Genomic DNA, 22636 nt, shown 5'->3' on the forward strand with positions numbered 1-22636 from the left:
TGGGTTGATTTTGTTGCAAAGTCGGAACTGACCCTCTACTGAGTATTAAATGCCGACTGAAGCCGGCTCGAAATTGTGCAAGGTTTGTGAAACAGTCCTCCGTGAAATGCGCAGAGCAAAGAAATAGTCGGCGGTTGTATGTACTGGGGATGCGGTTAAAAATGAATAAAAGCCATTGATCAATCAATCAATCAATTTTTTTATATAGCGCCAAATCACAACAAACAGTTGCCCCAAGGCGCTTTATATTGTAAGGCAAGGCCATACAATAATTATGTAAAACCCCAACGTCAAAACGACCCCCTGTGAGCAAGCACTTGGCTACAGTGGGAAGGAAAAACTCCCTTTTAACAGGAAGAAACCTCCAGCAGAACCAGGCTCAGGGAGGGGCAGTCTTCTGCTGGGACTGGTTGGGGCTGAGGGAGAGAACCAGGAAAAAGACATGCTGTGGAGGGGAGCAGAGATCGATCACTAATGATTAAATGCAGAGTGGTGCATACAGAGCAAAAAGAGAAAGAAACAGTGCATCATGGGAACCCCCCAGCAGTCTACGTCTATAGCAGCATAACTAAGGGATGGTTCAGGGTCACCTGATCCAGCCCTAACTATAAGCTTTAGCAAAAGGAAAGTTTTAAGCCTAATCTTAAAAGTAGAGAGGGTGTCTGTCTCCCTGATCTGAATTGGGAGCTGGTTCCACAGGAGAGGAGCCTGAAGCTGAAGGCTCTGCCTCCCATTCTACTCTTACAAACCCTAGGAACTACAAGTAAGCCTGCAGTCTGAGAGCGAAGCGCTCTATTGGGGTGATATGGTACTACGAGGTCCCTAAGATAAGATGGGACCTGATTATTCAAAACCTTATAAGTAAGAGGAAGAATTTAAATTCTATTCTAGAATTAACAGGAAGCCAATGAAGAGAGGCCAATATGGGTGAGATATGCTCTCTCCTTCTAGTCCCCGTCAGTACTCTAGCTGCAGCATTTTGAATTAACTGAAAGCTTTTTAGGGAACTTTTAGGACAACCTGATAATAATGAATTACAATAGTCCAGCCTAGAGGAAATAAATGCATGAATTAGTTTTTCAGCATCACTCTGAGACAAGACCTTTCTGATTTTAGAGATATTGCGTGCATTGATCGCGTACATTGCTTTCCGTGGGAAGAATATGTAAAGATCGCAGTCCGCTATGACAGCCTGGGAAGACACACCTGTAGCCAGTGGTAGGAATGGGTGGGCACAACCTTATGAATAATTAATTTCGAAGGGGCGTGTGTGTGAAAGGGGGTGGGTGTGAGTGTGTGTGGTGGGGGGGGGGGGGGGGGGGGGGGGCTATTGGTGAAAAAGTGACGTAACTTTTCTCTCAAAAACGGATTAGCCTGTTTTCTGGCGGCAATTCAAAAAAGGAGAATTACTTGAAACAGAGGCTCTGAAACTTGCTGGCACTTCGTGTGTATTCCCCACAGCGGGGAGGCTCTGAACTAACACCAAAAACATGAAATATATGATTTTGATTCTCTATCCCCTTTAAAAAAAAAAAAAAAAAAAAAATCACTTCAATCATGAGTGCAGATTGAGAGTACACATACGGGATGGCTGGGGGGTCGGCCAGGACATTTTGACAGTATACAATAATTAATGTTTATGAGTTGAATGGTACGAATATTTAATTCAGTGAAAGATGGAACATTCTATCTTTCACCCGAATTAAATATTCGTTCCATTGAAAGAATGTAAAACATTCATTATTTGTTTTATATGACAGTAAAAATAGAATGCTTGTCATTTGATATTATATTAATTTCTAAACAACAGAAAAGGTACTTACATTTTGGTGTGGTGCTTGACATCAACAGTCCAACATGAACTTTAAATATGAGTCCAAAATTGTTCTTAGTCAACTTAGAAAACAGACAGTCTGTGATACTTCCAAAAAAAAAAAAAAAAAAGAGTCTGTGTACTTCCTCAGTCCAGCGAAAAATCACAGCAGAACTTTGTTCAGCTTTTCATCCTATCAGCTTTTCTTGCCTCCAGATGGCTTATGGCGTAGTGGATTTGTTTGCTTGTGTGTGTGTGTGTGTGTGTGTGTGTGTGCTGGAAGAATTAGCACCGTCAATTAGCTCCTTCAAATCGTCGTCCGTCAGTAAAACAAACTCCGCTATGTTTAGCTAAACACCGCCCCTATAGTGTGTGTCGGCGGGGTTCGCAGCGTGCAATGGTACAAAATGTATGGAGCCAAATTTGCACAGTAAATGCGACGCAACACAAATGGGAGAAATAATCCATGTCACCTGACATACAAACAGTGATGGGTACAGCTAACCAAAAAGTTAGCTTTGATAACCGCTAATCAGCGAACCAAAAAGTTAGCTTTTATAACACTAAACCAATAAACCACAAAAAAAAAATTAACAGAAGCTACAGCTAACAGCTAACCACTAACTTTCAGTATTGTCTCCGGTACACTCTCAGCTACTGACAAGCCAGTTTTGAGTTTAAGCACCACCAACACCTCTGATGAGAATCAAAGACGATCACACACCCAACATAACGAACAAGCCAGTGTTTCAGTCTTTATGCGCTCTGCCCAAAGCTGTAATGAAGACTCATTTCTCTTTTTAAAAAAAGGCAAAACTGAAAAACAAATTTAAAAAAATTACATATTTTACAAATACACATTTATTTGTCAAAGCCAACACACACGTTAACTTGTGTGTTGGTTTTTACATATGATGAATCAACCAATTAGTGATCGGAGGCTCAGTTTACCCATAATGTATTTTGGCATCATGGGGTGTGCAGCCAGTACATTCTGAGTGCCGGTCCCAAGCCCGGATAAATGAGGAGGGTTGCGTCAGGAAGGGCATCTGGCGTAAAACAAGCCAACCCAACTATGCAGATTCAGAATCGAATTCCCATACCGGATCGGTCGCGGCCCGGGTTAACAACGTCTGCCACTGGTGCTATTGCCCAACAGGGTGCCGGTGGAAATTGGGCTACTGCTGGGCGAAGACGACGAAGAAGAGGAGGAAAACACTGCCACGAACAGCGTGAGAAGAAGAAAACTAGAAGGGTGGAAATGAGAGTGGGGACTTTGAATGTTGGTAGTATGACTGGTAAAGGGAGAGAGCTGGCTGATATGATGGAGAGGAGAAAGGTAGACATATGCTGCTATAGACGTAGACTGCTGGGGGGTTCCCATGATGCACTGTTTCTTTCTCTTTTTGCTCTGTATGCACCACTCTGCATTTAATCATTAGTGATCGATCTCTGCTCCCCTCCACAGCATGTCTTTTTCCTGGTTCTCTCCCTCAGCCCCAACCAGTCCCAGCAGAAGACTGCCCCTCCCTGAGCCTGGTTCTGCTGGAGGTTTCTTCCTGTTAAAAGGGAGTTTTTCCTTCCCACAGTGCTTGCTCACAGGGGGTCGTTTTGACCGTTGGGGTTTTACATCATTATTGTATGGCCTTGCCTTACAATATAAAGCGCCTTGGGGCAACTGTTTGTTGCGATTTGGCACTATATAAAAAAAAAAATTGATTGATTGATTGATAATGTAAGTGCCCATACTTCCCCTTTGTACACTCACATGCACACTTTGCTCACTTTTGCAGGACACAACACAGATTTCTATAGCAGGAAACAACTTGATACGACAAACTAGTGTTATAAGTGGCAACACTTCATATGCTGTCGCTGAGTTCAGCTGCAGCGTTTTGGTCACTGTGTAATTCCTAATTGGTTAATGTGACAGTGTTGTTAAACCCCTTGGATTAACGCTGACAGTCGAAACTACAAGCGCATCTTTTCTTTTAACGCCATATGTGGTACACAGAGGCAAAATTACAAAAATTGTGCCAATGTCCAAATGCATCACACCAGATGCAGATATTTTCACCAAACTGTAGCTGTAATTATCAGGATCTTAAAGGTGATAGAGAGAGGTTGAATGGGGCATTAGTCCTTGTTCTGTGATGTGATATGTAGCCCCAAAAAAATTGGTTGGGTCTGTAATGGCTCAGAACCTTCCTAAAAGGCTCTCTGAAACAGCCATGTTACTATGCTGGGTTTAGAATGCCTCGTTTGCTTTTAATGGCGTCGTTTTGGAGCTTATTTGGCAACCTCATTATGAAATGCACGTAGGTGTTGGCGCTGATCGGTTGCCGTTGTTTGATTGGCTGTCCTTGCTTTCACTGAAAATGCCGCTAAGAGGATTAGGAAAGTCTCCAGTTCAACTCAGAACAGAATGAAAATGATCGCTGATTCGCTCATTTCGCTGTCAATCAAAATGGATTCAGCCTCAGACAGATCATCCAATCATCATGCAGAAGCTGGACGTCCAGGCCAGCCGAGGCCCGCCCACTGCCCCATAGACCCCCAGACACGCAGAGCCTCCGATGGGCGGGACAAAGCCCAGCATTTATCCAATGAGTCGTCTCGTTTTGCTGCACTTGTGTCGCTATTGAAGTCTGTGGACGACGGTTTAAAGCACTGTGAAGCTGCGGGTTTGAGTGAGAGGAAATCCGCGTCGTTACCAGTGATAAGAAGCTGATTCTGAACAAACGTTGAGAGCGTTGTAGCGAAAACAAGACGACAGTAATCTTCGCTAACTTATTTAACAGATCACGTTTCAATATTGCTGTTGAGTGATAAATCTTGTTCCTCGCCCACCAACATGAAGTCAGCCAGAGGCTGACTGTGAAAAAGTCCAGTCACAAAATAATAATGATAATTAAAAAAACGATCCGAAATAAATTTAAAAACAAATTTAAAACAAAAGAAAATGTGATACTTACAGGCTGTAGCTGGGGTTGATTTTGTTGCAAAGTCGGAACTGACCCTCTACTGAGTATTAAATGCCGACTGAAGCCGGCTCGAAATTGTGCAAGGTTTGTGAAACACTCCTCCGTGAAATGCGCAGAGCAAAGAAATAGTCGGCGGTTGTATGTACTGGGGATGCGGTTAAAAATGAATAAAAGCCATTGATCAATCAATCAATCAATTTTTTTATATAGCGCCAAATCACAACAAACAGTTGCCCCAAGGCGCTTTATATTGTAAGGCAAGGCCATACAATAATTATGTAAAACCCCAACGTCAAAACGACCCCCTGTGAGCAAGCACTTGGCTACAGTGGGAAGGAAAAACTCCCTTTTAACAGGAAGAAACCTCCAGCAGAACCAGGCTCAGGGAGGGGCAGTCTTCTGCTGGGACTGGTTGGGGCTGAGGGAGAGAACCAGGAAAAAGACATGCTGTGGAGGGGAGCAGAGATCGATCACTAATGATTAAATGCAGAGTGGTGCATACAGAGCAAAAAGAGAAAGAAACAGTGCATCATGGGAACCCCCCAGCAGTCTACGTCTATAGCAACTATAGATATTATATTAATTTCTAAACAACAGAAAAGGTACTTACATTTTGGTGTGGTGCTTGACATCAACAGTCCAACATGAACTTTAAATATGAGTCCAAAATTGTTCTTAGTCAACTTAGAAAACAGACAGTCTGTGATACTTCCAAAAAAAAAAAAAAAAAGAGTCTGTGTACTTCCTCAGTCCAGCGAAAAATCACAGCAGAACTTTGTTCAGCTTTTCATCCTATCAGCTTTTCTTGCCTCCAGATGGCTTATGGCGTAGTGGATTTGTTTGCTTGTGTGTGTGTGTGTGTGTGTGTGTGTGTGTGCTGGAAGAATTAGCACCGTCAATTAGCTCCTTCAAATCGTCGTCCGTCAGTAAAACAAACTCCGCTATGTTTAGCTAAACACCGCCCCTATAGTGTGTGTCGGCGGGGTTCGCAGCGTGCAATGGTACAAAATGTATGGAGCCAAATTTGCACAGTAAATGCGACGCAACACAAATGGGAGAAATAATCCATGTCACCTGACATACAAACAGTGATGGGTACAGCTAACCAAAAAGTTAGCTTTGATAACCGCTAATCAGCGAACCAAAAAGTTAGCTTTTATAACACTAAACCAATAAACCACAAAAAAAAAATTAACAGAAGCTACAGCTAACAGCTAACCACTAACTTTCAGTATTGTCTCCGGTACACTCTCAGCTACTGACAAGCCAGTTTTGAGTTTAAGCACCACCAACACCTCTGATGAGAATCAAAGATGATCACACACCCAACATAACGAACAAGCCAGTGTTTCAGTCTTTATGCGCTCTGCCCAAAGCTGTAATGAAGACTCATTTCTCTTTTTAAAAAAAGGCAAAACTGAAAAACAAATTTAAAAAAAATTACATATTTTACAAATACACATTTATTTGTCAAAGCCAACACACACGTTAACTTGTGTGTTGGTTTTTACATATGATGAATCAACCAATTAGTGATCGGAGGCTCAGTTTACCCATAATGTATTTTGGCATCATGGGGTGTGCAGCCAGTACATTCTGAGTGCCGGTCCCAAGCCCGGATAAATGAGGAGGGTTGCGTCAGGAAGGGCATCCGGCGTAAAACAAGCCAACCCAACTATGCAGATTCAGAATCGAATTCCCATACCGGATCGGTCGCGGCCCGGGTTAACAACGTCTGCCACTGGTGCTATTGCCCAACAGGGTGCCGGTGGAAATTGGGCTACTGCTGGGCGAAGACGACGAAGAAGAGGAGGAAAACACTGCCACGAACAGCGTGAGAAGAAGAAAACTAGAAGGGTGGAAATGAGAGTGGGGACTTTGAATGTTGGTAGTATGACTGGTAAAGGGAGAGAGCTGGCTGATATGATGGAGAGGAGAAAGGTAGACATATGCTGCTATAGACGTAGACTGCTGGGGGGTTCCCATGATGCACTGTTTCTTTCTCTTTTTGCTCTGTATGCACCACTCTGCATTTAATCATTAGTGATCGATCTCTGCTCCCCTCCACAGCATGTCTTTTTCCTGGTTCTCTCCCTCAGCCCCAACCAGTCCCAGCAGAAGACTGCCCCTCCCTGAGCCTGGTTCTGCTGGAGGTTTCTTCCTGTTAAAAGGGAGTTTTTCCTTCCCACTGTAGCCAAGTGCTTGCTCACAGGGGGTCGTTTTGACCGTTGGGGTTTTACATAATTATTGTATGGCCTTGCCTTACAATATAAAGCGCCTTGGGGCAACTGTTTGTTGTGATTTGGCGCTATATAAAAAAATTGATTGATTGATTGATTGATTGACATATTGTGTGTGCAAGGGAAGTAAGAGCAGGAGCATTGGTGGTGGGTACAAGTTGTTGTACCATGGTGAGGACAGGAAGAGAAATGGTGTTGGGGTCATTTTAAAGGAAGAGTATGTTAAAAGTGTGTTGGAGGTTAAGCGAGTGTCTGACAGGGTGATGAGTGTGAAGTTGGAAATTGAAGGGGTGATGATGAATATCATCAGTGCATATGCCCCACAGGTAGGTTGTGAGATGAAGGAGAAAGAAGATTTCTGGAGTGTGTTAGATGAGGTGGTGGAGAGTGTGCCCAAGCATGAAAGAGTGGTGATAGGAGCAGACTTCAATGGGCATGTTGGTGAAGGGAACAGAGGTGATGAGGAAGTAATGGGTAGATATGGTATCAAGGATAGGAATGGGGAAGGACAGATGGTAGTTGATTTTGCAAAAAGGATGGAAATGGCTGTGGTGAATACCTACTTTAAGAAAAGGGAGGAGCACAGGGTAACATATAAGAGTGGAGGAAGGTGCACACAGGTGGACTACATTCTTTATAGGAGATGCAAGCTAAAAGAAATCACAGACTGTAAGGTGGTAGCAGGAGAGAGTGTCACTAGACAGCATAGGATGGTTGTAGGATGACTTTAGAGGTAAAGAAGAAGAAGAGAGTGAGAGCTCAACAAAGGATAAGATGGTGGAAGCTGAAGGAGGAAGACTGTTGTGTGAAATTTAGCGAGCAGGTGAGAGAAGCACTAGTTGGAGGGGAAGCAATTTTGGACAACTGGAAAAGTACTGCAGATGTGGTGAGGGAGACAGCTAGGGCAGTACTGGGTGTGACATCTGGACAGTGGAAGGAAGACAAGGAGACTTGGTGGTGGAATGAAGGGGTCCAGGAAAGCATAAGGAGAAAGAGGTTGGCGAAAAAGTTTTGGGATAGTCGGAGAGACAAAGAAAGTAGACAGGAGTACAAGGAGATGTGGCGTAAGGCAAGAGGAGAAGTGGCAAAAGCAAAGGAAAAGGCATATTGCGAGCTGTACAAGAAGTTAAGAATTAGTTAAGAATAGTAAGGAAGGAGAAAAGGACTTGTACCGATTGGCCAGACAAAGGGACAGAGCTGGAAAGTATGTGCAGGAGGTTAGGGTGGTAAAAGATGCACATGGTAATGTGCTGACAAGTGAGGAGTGTGTGCTGAGAAGGTGGAGGGAATATTTTGAAGAGTTGATGAATAAAGAAAATGAGTGAGAGAAAAAGCTGGATGATGTGGTGAGATTAAATCAGGAAGTAAAAGAGATTAGCAAGGAAGAAGTGAGGGTTGCTATGAAGAGGATGAAGAGTGGAAAGGCAGCGGGTCCAGATGACATTCCAATGGAGGCATGGAAATGTCTAGGAGAGATGGCAGTAGAGTTTCTAACCAGATTGTTTAATAAAATCTTGGAAAGTGAGAGGATGCCTGAGGAGTGGAGACGAAGTGTGCTGGTTCCTATTTTCAAGAACAAGGGTGATGTGCAGAGCTGCAGTAACTACAGAGGCATAAAGCTGATCAGCCACAGCATGAAGTTATGGGAAAGAGTAGTAGAAGCTAGGCTTAGAAAACAGGTGAAGATCTGTGAGCAGCAATATGGTTTCATGCCGAGAAAGAGCACTACAGATGCAATGTTTGCTCTGAGAATACTGTTGGAAAAGTACAGAGAAGGACAGAAAGAGTTACATTGTGTGTTCGTGGACTTAGAAAAAGCTTATGATAGGGTGCCAAGAGAAGAGTTGTGGCATTGTATGAGGAAGTCTGGAGTGGCAGAGAAGTATGTTAGGGTAGTGCAGGACATGTACAAGAATAGTGTGACAGCGGTGAGATGCGCAGTTGGACTGACAGACTCATTCAAGGTGGAGGTGGGATTACACCAAGGATCAGCTCTGAGTCCTTTCTTGTTTGCAGTGGTGATGGACAGGTTGACAGATGAGATCAGACAGGAGTCCCCATGGACTATGATGTTTGCAGATGACATTGTGATCTGTAGTGAGAGTAGAGAGCAAGTTGAGTCTAGTCTGGAGAAGTGGAGATATGCTTTGGAGAGAAGGGGAATGAAAGTCAGTAGAAGCAAGACTTAGTACATGTGTGTGAATGGGAGGGAGCCCAGTGGACTAGTGCAGTTACAAGGAGTAGAAGTGGTGAAAGTAGATTTAAATATTTGGGTCAACTGTTCAAAGTAATGGAGAGTGTGGTAGAGAGGTGAAGAAGAGAGTGCAGGCAGGGTGGAGTGGGTGGAGAAAGGTGGCAGGAGTGATTTGTGACCGAAGAATATCAGCAAGAGTGAAGGGGAAAGTTTACAAAACAGTAGTGAGACCAGCTATGTTGTATGGTTTAGAGACAGTGGCACTAACAAAAAGACAGGAGGCAGAGCTGGAGGTGGCAGAGCTGAAGATGCTGAGATTCTCTTTGGGAGTGACAAGAATGGACAAGATTAGGAATGAACATATCAGAGGGACAGCTCAGGTGGGACGGTTTGGAGACAAAGTCAGAGAGGCGAGATTGAGATGGTTTGGACATGTGCAGAGGAGGGACCCAGGGTATACAGGGAGAAGGATGCTGAGGATGGAGCCACCAGGCAGGAGGAGAAGAGGGAGACCAAAGAGGAGGTTCATGGATGTGCTGAGAGAGGTCATGCAGGTGGTTGGTGTGACAGAGGAAGACACAGAGGACAGGGTGAGATGGAAACGATTGATCTGCTGTGGCGACCCCTAACGGGAACAGCCGAAAGACAAAGAAGAAGAAGAAGGCATCTGTGTGTGTTAATGTTCTAAATTTCAGAATTAGTGCATTATTTTAAAATTAAAAGACGTGTTATATTTTCACTTTGTACAAATGACAGACTTGACATTAATGTAGTTATACATCTGGATTAATTTGGTTTCTAAATCAAAACCATAAGTCAAACCTGCTTTCCTTTTGAGGACTTTGGCCTCACAGCTCGTCCGCTGTATGCTGCGAAGAGAAACTACTTTTTTTTGTAACAGCTGGCGACCAGGCCCCTTCTGCTGGGGTAGAGTTGAGCTCAGCTCCTCTCAGCTGCCTAACTGCTGCAAAATACATAGCAGACAGGAGCCAACATGTATGATTTTATGGTTTATAAATGTTTTTCACTCTTACTAACTGTGTAAAAAAATGTTAGCGGACTAAATCAGCAGAACTAAATTTAGCAGAAGCTAATTGGTCCGGTGATGGTTTTTGAAGTTATCTGAAAAGCTAATCTGCTAACAAAAAAGTCTGCTTCGCTAATTAGTGGATTAGCGGAACTGTGCCCACCACTGCATACAAAGCACCAATCAAATAACAAGGATCCACTCAGCCGTTATATAATAGGTACCGTAATATATTCATCTTCCTCTACAGTATGTTGTCCGAATTTAAGAAGCCTTTAATGTGATGCATCTGGAATAATGCATCATAATTACACCGTCAGAGCTGCTGTCCTGCACATATGTTTAACAACGGCAGCATCTCAGCCCGCCTCTTCTTCCACTCTCACCACACTTCTATCCTTTTCTCTTTCCTGCCGCAGCCTCTGCTTCATCACGGCTCCCTGTGCTCCTCTCCACCATCACTCCCACATATCATCAAAGCCCTTGGCGCACTTCTCTCTTGGGTGCTTTTTGATTCTCTTTCCCCTGCTCCGTTGTTTTGTCACCCTGTTCAACATCCCTTTTAACATCACTCCATCAGTCCCCTGTTGTTCTCAGCCTCCCTGTTAGTGAACGAGAGGGAAGGTGGCTGCTGACTTTGGTAAGCGACAGCTGGAGTGCAAACTGTGGATCTGAGTGATTTGAATGAATCATACAAAAAGGGAAAAAAAAGTCTAACGAGGGGCATAAAGAAGATAATGTCCCAGAAAAGACAAATGTGGACACAGATTAGAGAAAAGAAGCTTGACACAAGAGTCAACTCTGTGCACATCAAGTGCACCTGCTGTTTGGAGTCATTTTCAAGCACGTGTCGAAAGGCTTTTCACTCCCTTGAGGGAAAGATGTGAGGAGACTGTGATGAGATGTGGAAGAAGAGTGACAGAAATTAACAGAGAGCAAGAAAGAGAGAGAAACATGGGGCTAGAGACAGCTGAGACCACAGAGAGAAAGAACCAGACAAAATCCATCCGCTTCACATCGTTAGAGTCAAACGGGCTCCAAAGAGACACTGTGGGACGAGCATGGATTCATATTTCTAAGAGAAGCAGCTACACTGATGAAACCCAGCATTTCCCACCTTGCTCTCCCACACGGAGAAACGATGATAAAGTGGAAGTAAATCCAGGTCCGCTTGGTTCCTCATGACTAACTTCCGACCTGGGATCCAAGTGTGGTCCAGATTATTATTTCTGGGTCTTAGGTGCATAGTGTCATATCCAAATCCCAAAGTCACTCACTCATCTTCAACCGCTTACTCCAGTTACTCCAGCTAGAGCCTATCCCAGCAGTCATAGAGTGTGAGGCAGGGTTCACCCTGGACAGGACGCCAGTCTTTTCTCAGGGCCACATACAGTAGTGTTCAAAATAATAGTAGTGCTATGTGACTAAAAAGATGAATCCAGGTTTTGAGTATATTTCTTATTGTTACATGGGAAACAAGGTACCAGTAGATTCAGTAGATTCTCACAAATCCAACAAGACCAAGTATTCATGATATGCACACTCTTAAGGCTATGAAACTGGGCTATTAGTAAAAAAAAAAAGTAGAAAAGTGGTGTTCACAATAATAGTAGTGTGGCATTCAGTCAGTGATTTTGTCGATTTTGTGGAACAAACAGGTGTGAATCAGGTGTCCCCTATTTAAGGATGAAGCCAGCACCTGTTGAACATGCTTTTCTCTTTGAAAGCTTGAGGAAAATGGGACGTTCAAGACATTGTTCAGAAGAACAGCATAGTTTGATTAAAAAGTTGATTGGAGAGGGGAAAACGTATACGCAGGTGCAAAAAATTATAGGCTGTTCATCTACAATGATCTCCAATGCTTTAAAATGGGCAAAAAAAACAGAGATGCGTGGAAGAAAATGCAAAACAACCATCAAAATGGATAGAAGAATAACCAAATGGCAAAGGCTCACCCACTGATCAGCTCCAGGATGATCAAAGACAGTCTGGAGTTACCTGTAAGTGCTGTGACAGTTAGACGCCTGTGTGAAGCTAATTTATTTGCAAGAATCCCCTGCAAAGTCCCTCTGTTAAATAAAAGACATGTGCAGAAGAGTTTACAATTTGCCAAAGAACACATCAACTGGCCTAAAGAGAAATGGAGGAATATTTTGTGGACTGATGGGAGTAAAACTGTTCTTTTTGGGTCCAAGGACTGCAGACAGTTTGTGTAAAAAAGCAGTTTGAACATAATAGTTTTGAGTTTGTAGCGTCAACAGCAGATGTTACTATTATTGTGAACACCCCCTTTTCTACTTTTTTTTTTTTACTAACAGCCCAATTTCATAGCCTTAAGAGTGTGCATATCATGAATGCTTGGTCTTGTTGGATTTGTGAGAATCTACTGGTACCTTGTTTCCCATGTAACAATAAGAAATATACTCAAAACCTGGATTAATCTTTTTAGCCACATAGCACTAGTATTATTCTGAACACTACTGTATAGACAAACAAACATACTACGGACAATTTAAAGTCTCCAATCCACCTAACCTGCACGCAAACTCCGCACAGAAAGGCCACAGGCGGGCATCGAACCCATGACCTTCTTGCTGTGAGGCAACTGTGCTAAACCCTAAGCCACCGTGCTGCCAAGTCCCAAACTGTGGTGCTGAAAAATGAAGCCAACGTGTACATACCTGCAGTCGATGAGTGACTTAAATGTAATTTGTTGGGTTGACATGGTGAATATATGTTACTGTTACTACCAAGGGTCAGGCCAACTAGATTTGTAATGTAACAAAGAAAAAAGTAAGTCAGCTGCTCCCTTGTTTTCACTTGAGGTTGCCACAGCAAATCCAAGTTGGATTTGCATGTTGAATTGGCACAGGTTTTACACCAGATGCCCTCCTGTACTATTTTAAACAGTAGTTGCAACTACCCTAATAAATTAGGTAACTCATAATAATATCAAACAAGTTTAAATGGCCCAAAGAAATTACATCATTGTGTTACTTTTACCCTTACAGGACAGGGGTGGTGGCCAAGTGGTGAGTGCACTTGGTATCAGTGTGGAAAGTGCCCGGTTCAAACCCCTCCCCTGCCACATTTCTCCATGTAATGTGGAGTTGTATCTGGTGTAAAAACCTGTGCAATTTTTCTTTCACCAAAGCATCAAATCTAGGCTTTCATCTCAGATGTACCTTCTGTCAAATTGTAGCTGAACGTTCAGGTCTTCTTTTTAAGAAAATCCTCCTCTGTACCACTTCATCATGAAGCTGTATAACTGGTCATACAAAATGCAAAATATGCACAATTTCTTCAATCACAGCCACAGATGTTCTGGGTTGTCTGAGTGTCTTGGTGGCTTTCCTCACTCTTTTCCTTCTTGCACAGTCACTCAGTTTTTGAGAACTGTCTACTCCACACAGATTTACCACAGAGTGCCATGTATCCATCCCCTGACTTGTCTGAAGAAAACTGGCAAAAAAAAAACCTGATTATTTACAGGTATTATACCAAAGTTTTCCAATACTTATTACTTAGGGGAGGTGATGGTCTAGTGGTTAAGGCTTTCCCGCTTGAGACAAAAAGATCCTCGGTTGAAATCCCAGGTCTTGTGTCAGTTATCGGTCTACATATTACTAACCAAGCAAATGACTCCAAGCAAAAAGTATTTAGTATTTTCAATACACAAGTCATTTTATAATTACTAGGGATTAAATTTCATATTCCTGTTTATTTCAGATGGTTCTGTACCTGTTGGAGTTTGGCGTCATGTTGCCATGGCAACACATTCTGCAAAAACAGAGTGGTTCATTTAATTTTATGCAGATGATGTTGCAGTTTCTTTTTAAAATCCTCTTCTGGTTCTGCAACATAACTCCTTCTGGTAGTGTTTACTTCAAGGTTCTACACCCCACTCCTTTACAAACGGGCCGGGTCCACCCACAGATAAACAAAAAGCCGGGAAACACAACACCTAATTAATCAGGTTTTTGCAGAAGAGGCAGAGATAGATGACATGCAGGACAGGTGATCTCCTGCAGCAGACATGGATTCAGAAAACCTCAACTGAGTGGATGAAAAGGGTCAATTATGTGGTTTTTCTCCCCCACTTTCCATACTTCTAAGCCTGGAAAAGTGTGTCTGCAAGCACGAATGAATCTTTGGCCTGGAAACAGTGAATGCTAAAAAGATCAGCAAGAACTGACAATCAGGTTTCATGTGCCGAAAGGTGAAACATGAATCTGCAGCGAACATGATGAAACCAGGTAAAACCGACATGACTCTCGCTCACCACACAGAAAAATGGCTGAGCAGAGCAGAAGAGGCTGGAGGTTTGTGGAAGGAAACAAAGAAGGAGGAAACAGAAACAGTGACTGTAAAAGATCTCCCTCTGCCAAAACTGGAGCATTTTTTCCACTGGGCTTACAGAAACCGGGGTCTTTCTGGGAATCAAGAGATCTGGCCATCACCAGTGAATACAAACACCAAACAGATGGGTGACACGCAGAAATGAGCAGACTCAAAAAGAAAAACTACAGCTCTTTTATGAATGTTATTTCTTTATAGTGTTCATTTCATCCTCTGTTCATCTGCAGGCAGTTAACTCTCATTTTATTCAGTTATTTTTGCCATCTCTTTCAAGCGTAAGTGGAGAAAGCTGATTTTTCCCACAGAAACTAAATTCCTCATGTCTGACCCCACCTCCCCCTTCTCTGCCCTCCTCCTTCCATTTCTGTCCATCTGATGCTCGGTTGTGAGGGAAATAACGAGAGTCCATTCACTGGTGAGACACCAACCGCAGCTTCAACAAGACACACAGACGGAGGTGGTTAAAGGAGAAGTTTGAAAACGGTTCTATTTGCAAGAATTCCTTATTTTTGGGAAATTTAGCTTTGGATGTTATTGCAAGACAGTCAGCCTGCCGTCCCATGAGATAAAAATCTACACTATGCTCAAGTGAGAAACACAATCACCCCAACAGCCTACTTTTTGAACCAGCCACAGATTAGTGTTATTTACTGGTTAGATATTTGATTATGGCAGGTGGAGCACATGTCAAATAGTCCGTATATTATTTTAAAGGTGTCCTATATGATTTTACCACTACATGCTGCACTACCTACACAGTGAAATTAACACTGACGGTGTTAAATTAACACTGACAATGACTATATGGGTCCATACTGACCCATATAGACACTGTCAATGTTAACACTGGTCATTTTGCTGTGTACATTTTCAGATTCAAAACAAAGCTTCCCTTCTCGGCCACTCCTCCCCAAACCCCTCTCTTCTGCATCAAGCACAAACAACAGCATTCGGGGACTTCTAACACATCAAACAGCTGTTTATGTGGGAAAAGCCAGACATACGGTATATGGATTCCTCTTATGATGCTCTTGGTCAGCAAGTAGGTAAGTGGATAAGAAGATGGCCACCTGAGTGTGTCCTTGGACAAGACACTTAATCTACATTGTGTCAGTCAACCTAGCTGTAAATGGGTACCGACCTCAGCTGAGGAAGTAACCTATGTTGGACTGGCGGTCGTGACTAGGGGGAGTCATAGACTCTCATCCGCTTGATGTAAAGAAATCCGGAGATAAGCTCTAATGGGCCTCAGGGTCTATAAAGGTTCTTGGTCAGAAGCAATTTTAAAATCTAAATGTGATTTCTGGATGTATTTCTGGAATGTAAGTGCCATCCATCACCTTGGAAAAAAAAATCCAACACAGTTTGTAGTCAGTATCATTTTCTCTTTATAACCAAGGGGTGGGGCAATGGTTTTACACAGTGGGACATGCATGCACTCAACATGCACACTCGGCCAGACCAACAGCGTAAATGGGTGAGAAAAGTTCAGAGCACAGAGGGAGTGCTGTCTCATACTCTGTACAGAACACCATTAAATAACTACATTTTTAAATAGAAAATAGTTGTTGGCTGCTGTTAATGGTTAAATTGTCATTCAATTTATCACCAGCAATATATTCTGTAATTATAACTGCACAAATGAATTTAAATTGTAGCATTTCTTTACCACTTAATTTAAAGCTCTACTGCTTGGTGCCCTATGGTGTTTCCTTTTATGGTAGTTAAAAAAAATGCAATTTCTCTCTTACAACACAACTGTCACCTCGATGAGTAAAGCACTAATAGGTATGATTACTCACATTTCTAACACTAATTTTTAATAATAAGTTTTAATGCTAAGAAAAAGGGAACTAGTCCTTTAGAAAGATAATTTGGAAAAGGCAGTGAAAACAACAAACAGAAACAGAATTAGGTTTTGAAACCAGGCAAAAATGACCAATCTAAGAAGAAGAAGGACTGTGTTTCTATAGAACTTTCCCATATGGCAGGTGCTCTACAAATTCTACAATTCTAAGCCAGCAAAGCTAAAATAAAACATGGTCCCGCAATTTGATGTCACAAAAAGTAATGAAGCGAGACAAAGGAACACCTCCGTTTCAGAGTGTTAGAGGACAAGTTGGGACAAGTCCAGCTCTCCACAATTTCTCTTATACTCACTCGACTGGTAAGCACTGAAAGTCGAGATAGGCTTGTCCCAACTTGTCCTCTAACACTCCGAAACGGAGGTGTTCCTTTGTCTCGCTTCATCAGCGAATCGGTCGTGACGCGCGAAGCCTCCGCGCGGCTTTCCATGACAAAATCTCTTGTTAAAAGTGAAATCTGCCGGAAAATGGCTGATGTCCAGCTCTTGTGATAACCAGAAAAATTGCACACAATGGTCCCGGCTCCACACAGCGATCCGTTTAGAAATGATGTGGTGGTTTCTGCCTCTCGATGGTGGCTCGGAGCGTGGCGCGCCATTGTGGGCTGTCCTTAAAGCTGTAGTAACACTCATTCTCTGTGAAGCCCGTAAAATTTTCACCGAAAGCCAGATAAATTTTTCGAATGGTTTCCAGCTGCCTGTCTCTAACAGTTTCTGAAAAAATTCTGATGGAAAAAAAGCCCAAATCATTCCACCATTTCCTCACAATGAAACAACGATGAGAGGGGTGGACCAGTGCTCACTCAAAGCCTGCCCACAGGCGAATGACACAACCGACAGGCGTGGAAAAACTCACGCATGCACACGAAGGTTCAAGCTTGAAAAACATAATGAATCAAATCCATATAGTTTTTGCATAAAATAAAAACGTCGGATACTTTTCTCACAGACCTCATACTTGGAACAAATAAGACATAATTGATGTGTCAATCTGCAATAGTCCATGAGCCAGTCATCAATTTTGACCTAATCGGTACCACTTAAGGGGACTAAATGACACTTACAATCCAGGCTCCGTGTACCATGGCCTACCCAAAAATGTATGATAGCCATCCCAGGGTGGTGGCTATAGCCAGGTAGGGGTCAATGAAGGGTTATGCCATGTTCACACCGGGCGCGATCAGACACTACAAATTCGCAGGGGGTCGTGTGGCGACGGATGCGCCTCCTTCGCCCGGTGTGTCGCTCTGCGAAAATTCACCCCGGTGTGCGTCATCAAATAGGAGGAGCTTCCATTCCGCTCGCCGGCTCCGGTTGTCAGTCAAGTTAACATGACAGACCTTGATCACATGGCGCGAGTTGCTGTGGAAAGCTGACAAACGTCATGAGACATTCCCAATTCAGGGAGTATCGTTATTTGCTGCAGGAGCTGTGTCTGACGGCCGCTTTCTGCGGTCCTTCCGCCTCTGCGGGACCCAGTTTGAGGACCTCCTGTCCCGTTCACGCGCGCACATGTAAACAATAAAAAAAAAAAAAGAAACTCCGCTGCTTGCTGGGGGGCTGCTCCTCGCTCTTCCGCCAAAAACTCTGTCATAATTGTGTTTAGAAACCAGTCACCTTTTACTTTATTATACATCTGTGTAGTTAATAAGTAAAATAATCTCCATGGACGATCCGCTCGCACGCACGTAAAAGAAAAAGAAACTCCGCTGCTTGCTGGGGGGCTGCTCCTTGCTCTTTCCCAAAAACTCTGTCATAATTGTCTTTAGAAACCAGTCACCATTTGCTTTATTATACATCTGTGTAGTTAATAAGTAAAATAATCTCCATGGACGATTCGCTCGCACGCGCACGTAAAAGAAAAAGAAAAAGAAACTCCGCTCCCCGCTGCTGTGGTGCTGCTGTTCGCTCCAAAAACTCTGTCATAATTGTGAAATAAAGGACAAAAGAGACATAAGTCCTGCTCACAGGCTGCTACCAGATACAGGACATGTTCACATCTTCAGTCAAACTCCAGACATCTCCACGTCACTACATATTCAGTCCCTATTGGTCATCATGGCGCGATGAGACGAAAGAGTTCAGATTTTTCAACTTGGGGAGGAGGGCAACGCGACGTGATGCGACGCAATATTGCGCCACAAACGCGCCAATCGCTCAAAATCGCTTCATTCGCGTCGCTTCATTCGCGTCCATTGCATCGCGCTGCGTGACTTGGTGCCAAAATGCGTCGTTCCATAGGGATTACATGGCAACCTGTCACTGCTGTCGCTCACGTCACGCCCGATGTGAACGCGGCATTACACAGGGGTCAAAATTTAAAAATGTTCCAGTCATGTTGAAAACTATACCACATTATTTGCCTGGTCATAACGATTCCAAAATGATATCGTTTGGACAATCTATGACTGAATTAACCAATAATTTGCATCACTGTTTACCAAAATTAGAGCAACTTTAACTTTTTTACCCCATAACTCCAGAACATTCAGTCACAGATTATCCAAACTATACCTTTTTGGAATCTGTGTGATCAGACACATAATGTGGTGTAGTTTTCAATATGATTGGAGCATCTCTTAATTTTGATCCCTGTGCAATTCCTCAACTGACCTCTACCTGGCTGCCTATTGAAAATTCAAGTGGCCAACTGATTTTTGTTTTTTTTTTCCAAAAGAGTAATGTTTAAGCGGTATGTGTGCTAATTTTGTGCTTGTTTCCAGAAATGAACAATTGTTACAGTTATCTGCTCCACTAGACTTGATTTTCAGTTTTTCAGCCAAAGTTTTCCGTGTCATTCATGAAATAAAGCTGTTTAAAGCTAATAATAATGCATTTCCTGAGTAATCTAAATAAAAGCACTTCACTTCAATCTGAAAGTAGTAGTTGTTCTACAAGTGTCTTTTCCAAAAATCACCTTAGCAAAAACTGTTTCCATAATCAGATTGAAAAATTACCTGTTAAATCTGTTGGGAAGGTGTTTTAAAATGTTACATGTCTTAAATAGCTTTTATGACGTATGTCACAAAGGATGAAAAAGGAAAACAAAGAAGGCTGACAGCTTATATCCTGTATATTGTTACAACGTGCAGGTGATGTAAAAAGTCCCTGTGGCATTTATATGTTTTAGCAAAGCCAATTCCATTCAGATTTACTGAAAAAGCCTCAATTTAAGAAAAAACAAGTCATTCAAATTGTTCAGATTGACAAGAACTCCATGGACAGATTTAATAACAGAAAAGGAATTTTCAGCTCCAGATGTTCCATGAGGGAGATGGACCACAGAAAGAACGACAGATGTGTCCGTCTCCTGATGATCAGGACCAAGACAAGGTGCCAGTGATCATACATTAGACAAAAGATCAAGGTCTGTTTCTATTAATGATATTCAAGAAGAAAAACATCCACCTCTTATTAAGTGGATTTTTATGTATAGCTCAATAAATGACAAAGTATTCCTAAAAAGCAGCTCAGTAAAGCCCATATCTCCTAAAAAAAAAAAAACAACAAAAAAAACCCCTAAACCTAAATATGACTCCTGTCAAGGAGAGAGTCCTTTTTTGTTACTCAATTTTAATGTAAAATATATAAAATCATACCTGCTAAACGTTGCGTCTTTGTGTATTTACTAACACTGAGGTTTGTGAATTTTAACTTGATTAGCACTCGAAGGACCTGAATCAAACTGTGAACAGTAGTCCTCTATATTCAGATCCAGTATGTCATTAATTTTCATTGCAGTCCTACTAGAACAGGGGTGGTTTGCTGATGAGCTTCTCCCCTGAACATATACACCTGATCATTAAAAAAAAAATCACCTGCTGAGGTGATTGGTAGCAAGAAAAACCTGCAGTGTCTCGGCCCTTCATGGCACATGGTTGCTCACCCCTGTACTAGAACCATAAAGGTTATTAGATTTTTATCTGTATACATTTTCTGGACTCAGACTTTCTTTGAAATTAGGGTAATTCCATGGTAATGGAATTACAATCAGCACAAGTTTTAATGATAAGCTAAAATATGGTCAGATTTCCCTGTTGTGGTAATTCCATTATCACAGACTTGTCCATAAGGCCAACTTTTTCCACATGGATGGACCTCTCCCAAATTTGCCACAACCCACCTCAGCTTGTACCAATGCATACAACAGGTTTGTAGTAGTGTGTGTGTGTGTGTGTGTGTGTGTGTGTGTGTGTGTGTGCTCCACACTGGCACAACTGCATCCCATTTTTCCCAGTTTCATGGATTTAAAATGAATGCTGCTGTTTTTACAACTCGATTACAGGTAAGGACTGACATGTAGTAACAGTGGCCCCGTTTACATGACCATAATAATTCAATAACTGGGAATAATCAGATAACACTAATAATTTCAGCTGATGCATTTACATGCACTTCATTAATACAGTAATTGGAAAAACATGGTTTACATGATTTCAATGAAGAAATAACAAGGGAATGAAACACACCTGACTATCTGCACTCTGAGCTCACGTTCATTATGTCATGATTGTGGTGGGCTGACAAAATGTCATCATTTAATGTCTCTCTCTCTCTCTCTCTCTCTCTCTCTCTCTCAGCAAGGAGGTGCGGCAGAGTTGTTTGCTGTCTTGGCACACGAACAGTGAGGAAATATGACATCATGCTTTTAGACCACAGCAAACTGCACTCAAATCCAGTATATGTCTATAAACCACACAGATTGCCAAGAAATTTGCTCTTTAGAATTCAGAAACAACACACAAGAGATTTTTTTTTTTTTTTTTTTTGATACACAATGGAACTTGGAATATTGTGATCTGATGAAGGATGTTATGAGCACTGATGAGACAACAGTGTGAACTGCTGTACCTCTGGAAATGCGAGTGGCAATTGCTTTTGCACATGCAAAATAAATCAGATTAAAGGTATACATGTACTGAAGAAATCTGACGATGGGGTGAAATCTAGGTGTGGTAACCTGATTTGCTGTAATCAGATAACGGCCGTTATCAGATAAAGCATATCACATTTGCTGTTTACATGACCACTTGAATAATCAGAACTCCAGTAATCAGATAATGATCAGGATTTTAATGTGTTCAGTGTCATAAAGCGTTATGCAAAAAAGAGTCATCCAAACTGATCAGAAGTCACACTGCGTCCCCAACATGAATATCCAAATATGATGAGCGCAAACCCCAATCAGTGCAGACAGTCACTCCCACCCAGTCTCTACCTGCCCACACATGCACACAGAAGCAGCGGTGATGGAGGCATGCAGGGGTTCTGGTTACCATGACAATGATGGTCACAGGTGAGGTGATGCTCGTGTAGCCCTCTAACATGGGCGTGGCTGTATCCAATGACATTTGCTCCTGTCGTGAGCACATGTGGCCACAATCGGCTTCACCCACTGAGCGCAGAAGCAGGACCACGCTGGCCGAGCAACCCATGATCCCTTGCTGCCGACTCCCAGTCCGGCTTGATGCAGCAGTATGAACTTCACCTGAAGCTAGGATGAATCCAGACTAGTCTCACCTAATCCTGATAGCAATGTTCAGTCCGTCTCAGCACCTGGTCCAGCCAGTGATGCTGTGCTGTCGACAAGCTCAGTGCATAACCTCCATCTGTCCCTGCAGCTCCACTTCTGCAGACTTTGCAAGATCTTTTCTGCACTGCTTCAGCCTCCAGCCCTGAATGCTGCTGTTGCTGAGCTTACACAGACAGTCTAACATCGCCCTCTCTCCACTTGTCTCCCTCCCTCTCTCTCTCTCTCTCTGTTGCACACAGACTGCAGCTGTGGATGGTTCAGCCCAACCCAGCTCACCCTGCAAATCACAGTCTGCAAACTATGTCAGCTGACCAGAACCAGCACCCCCCCCCCCCCCCCCCCCCCCACACACACACACATATAAAACATGACTTTCTTTTCTGTTCAGTTTTGCAGCACTTGTGCTGGTTTCTTTCAGTCTCACCACTCATTTCAGTTCATAGTTTTCCTGCTGCGTGACCCAATGAATAAATAAATGAAGGAATGAATGAATGAATAAATAAAGGAGAAGTTCAAAGTTCAGGTTTATAGGAGAGTCGTAAGACTGGGAATGATGTACAGAGTTGAGACGTGGTCAGTGAAGGATACGCAATCTCCAGAAACAGAGCTGAAAAGAAAATAA

The 22636-nt window shown here is 42.7% G+C and overlaps 1 protein-coding gene across 1 annotated transcript in view; it reads right to left on the minus strand.

The window, feature by feature from the left end:
- dock10 (dedicator of cytokinesis 10) overlaps positions 1-21916 on the minus strand; it is a 140477-nt gene extending 118561 nt beyond the window's left edge. Inside the window, 1 exon segment of the mRNA XM_034169275.1 lies at positions 21758-21916. Coding sequence (XP_034025166.1) covers positions 21758-21916 — 159 coding nt within the window.
- Positions 21917-22636: the final 720 nt, after the last annotated feature.

The sequence above is a fragment of the Thalassophryne amazonica genome, chromosome 4 (assembly GCF_902500255.1).
Source record: "Thalassophryne amazonica chromosome 4, fThaAma1.1, whole genome shotgun sequence".
Lineage (NCBI taxonomy): Eukaryota > Metazoa > Chordata > Actinopteri > Batrachoidiformes > Batrachoididae > Thalassophryne > Thalassophryne amazonica.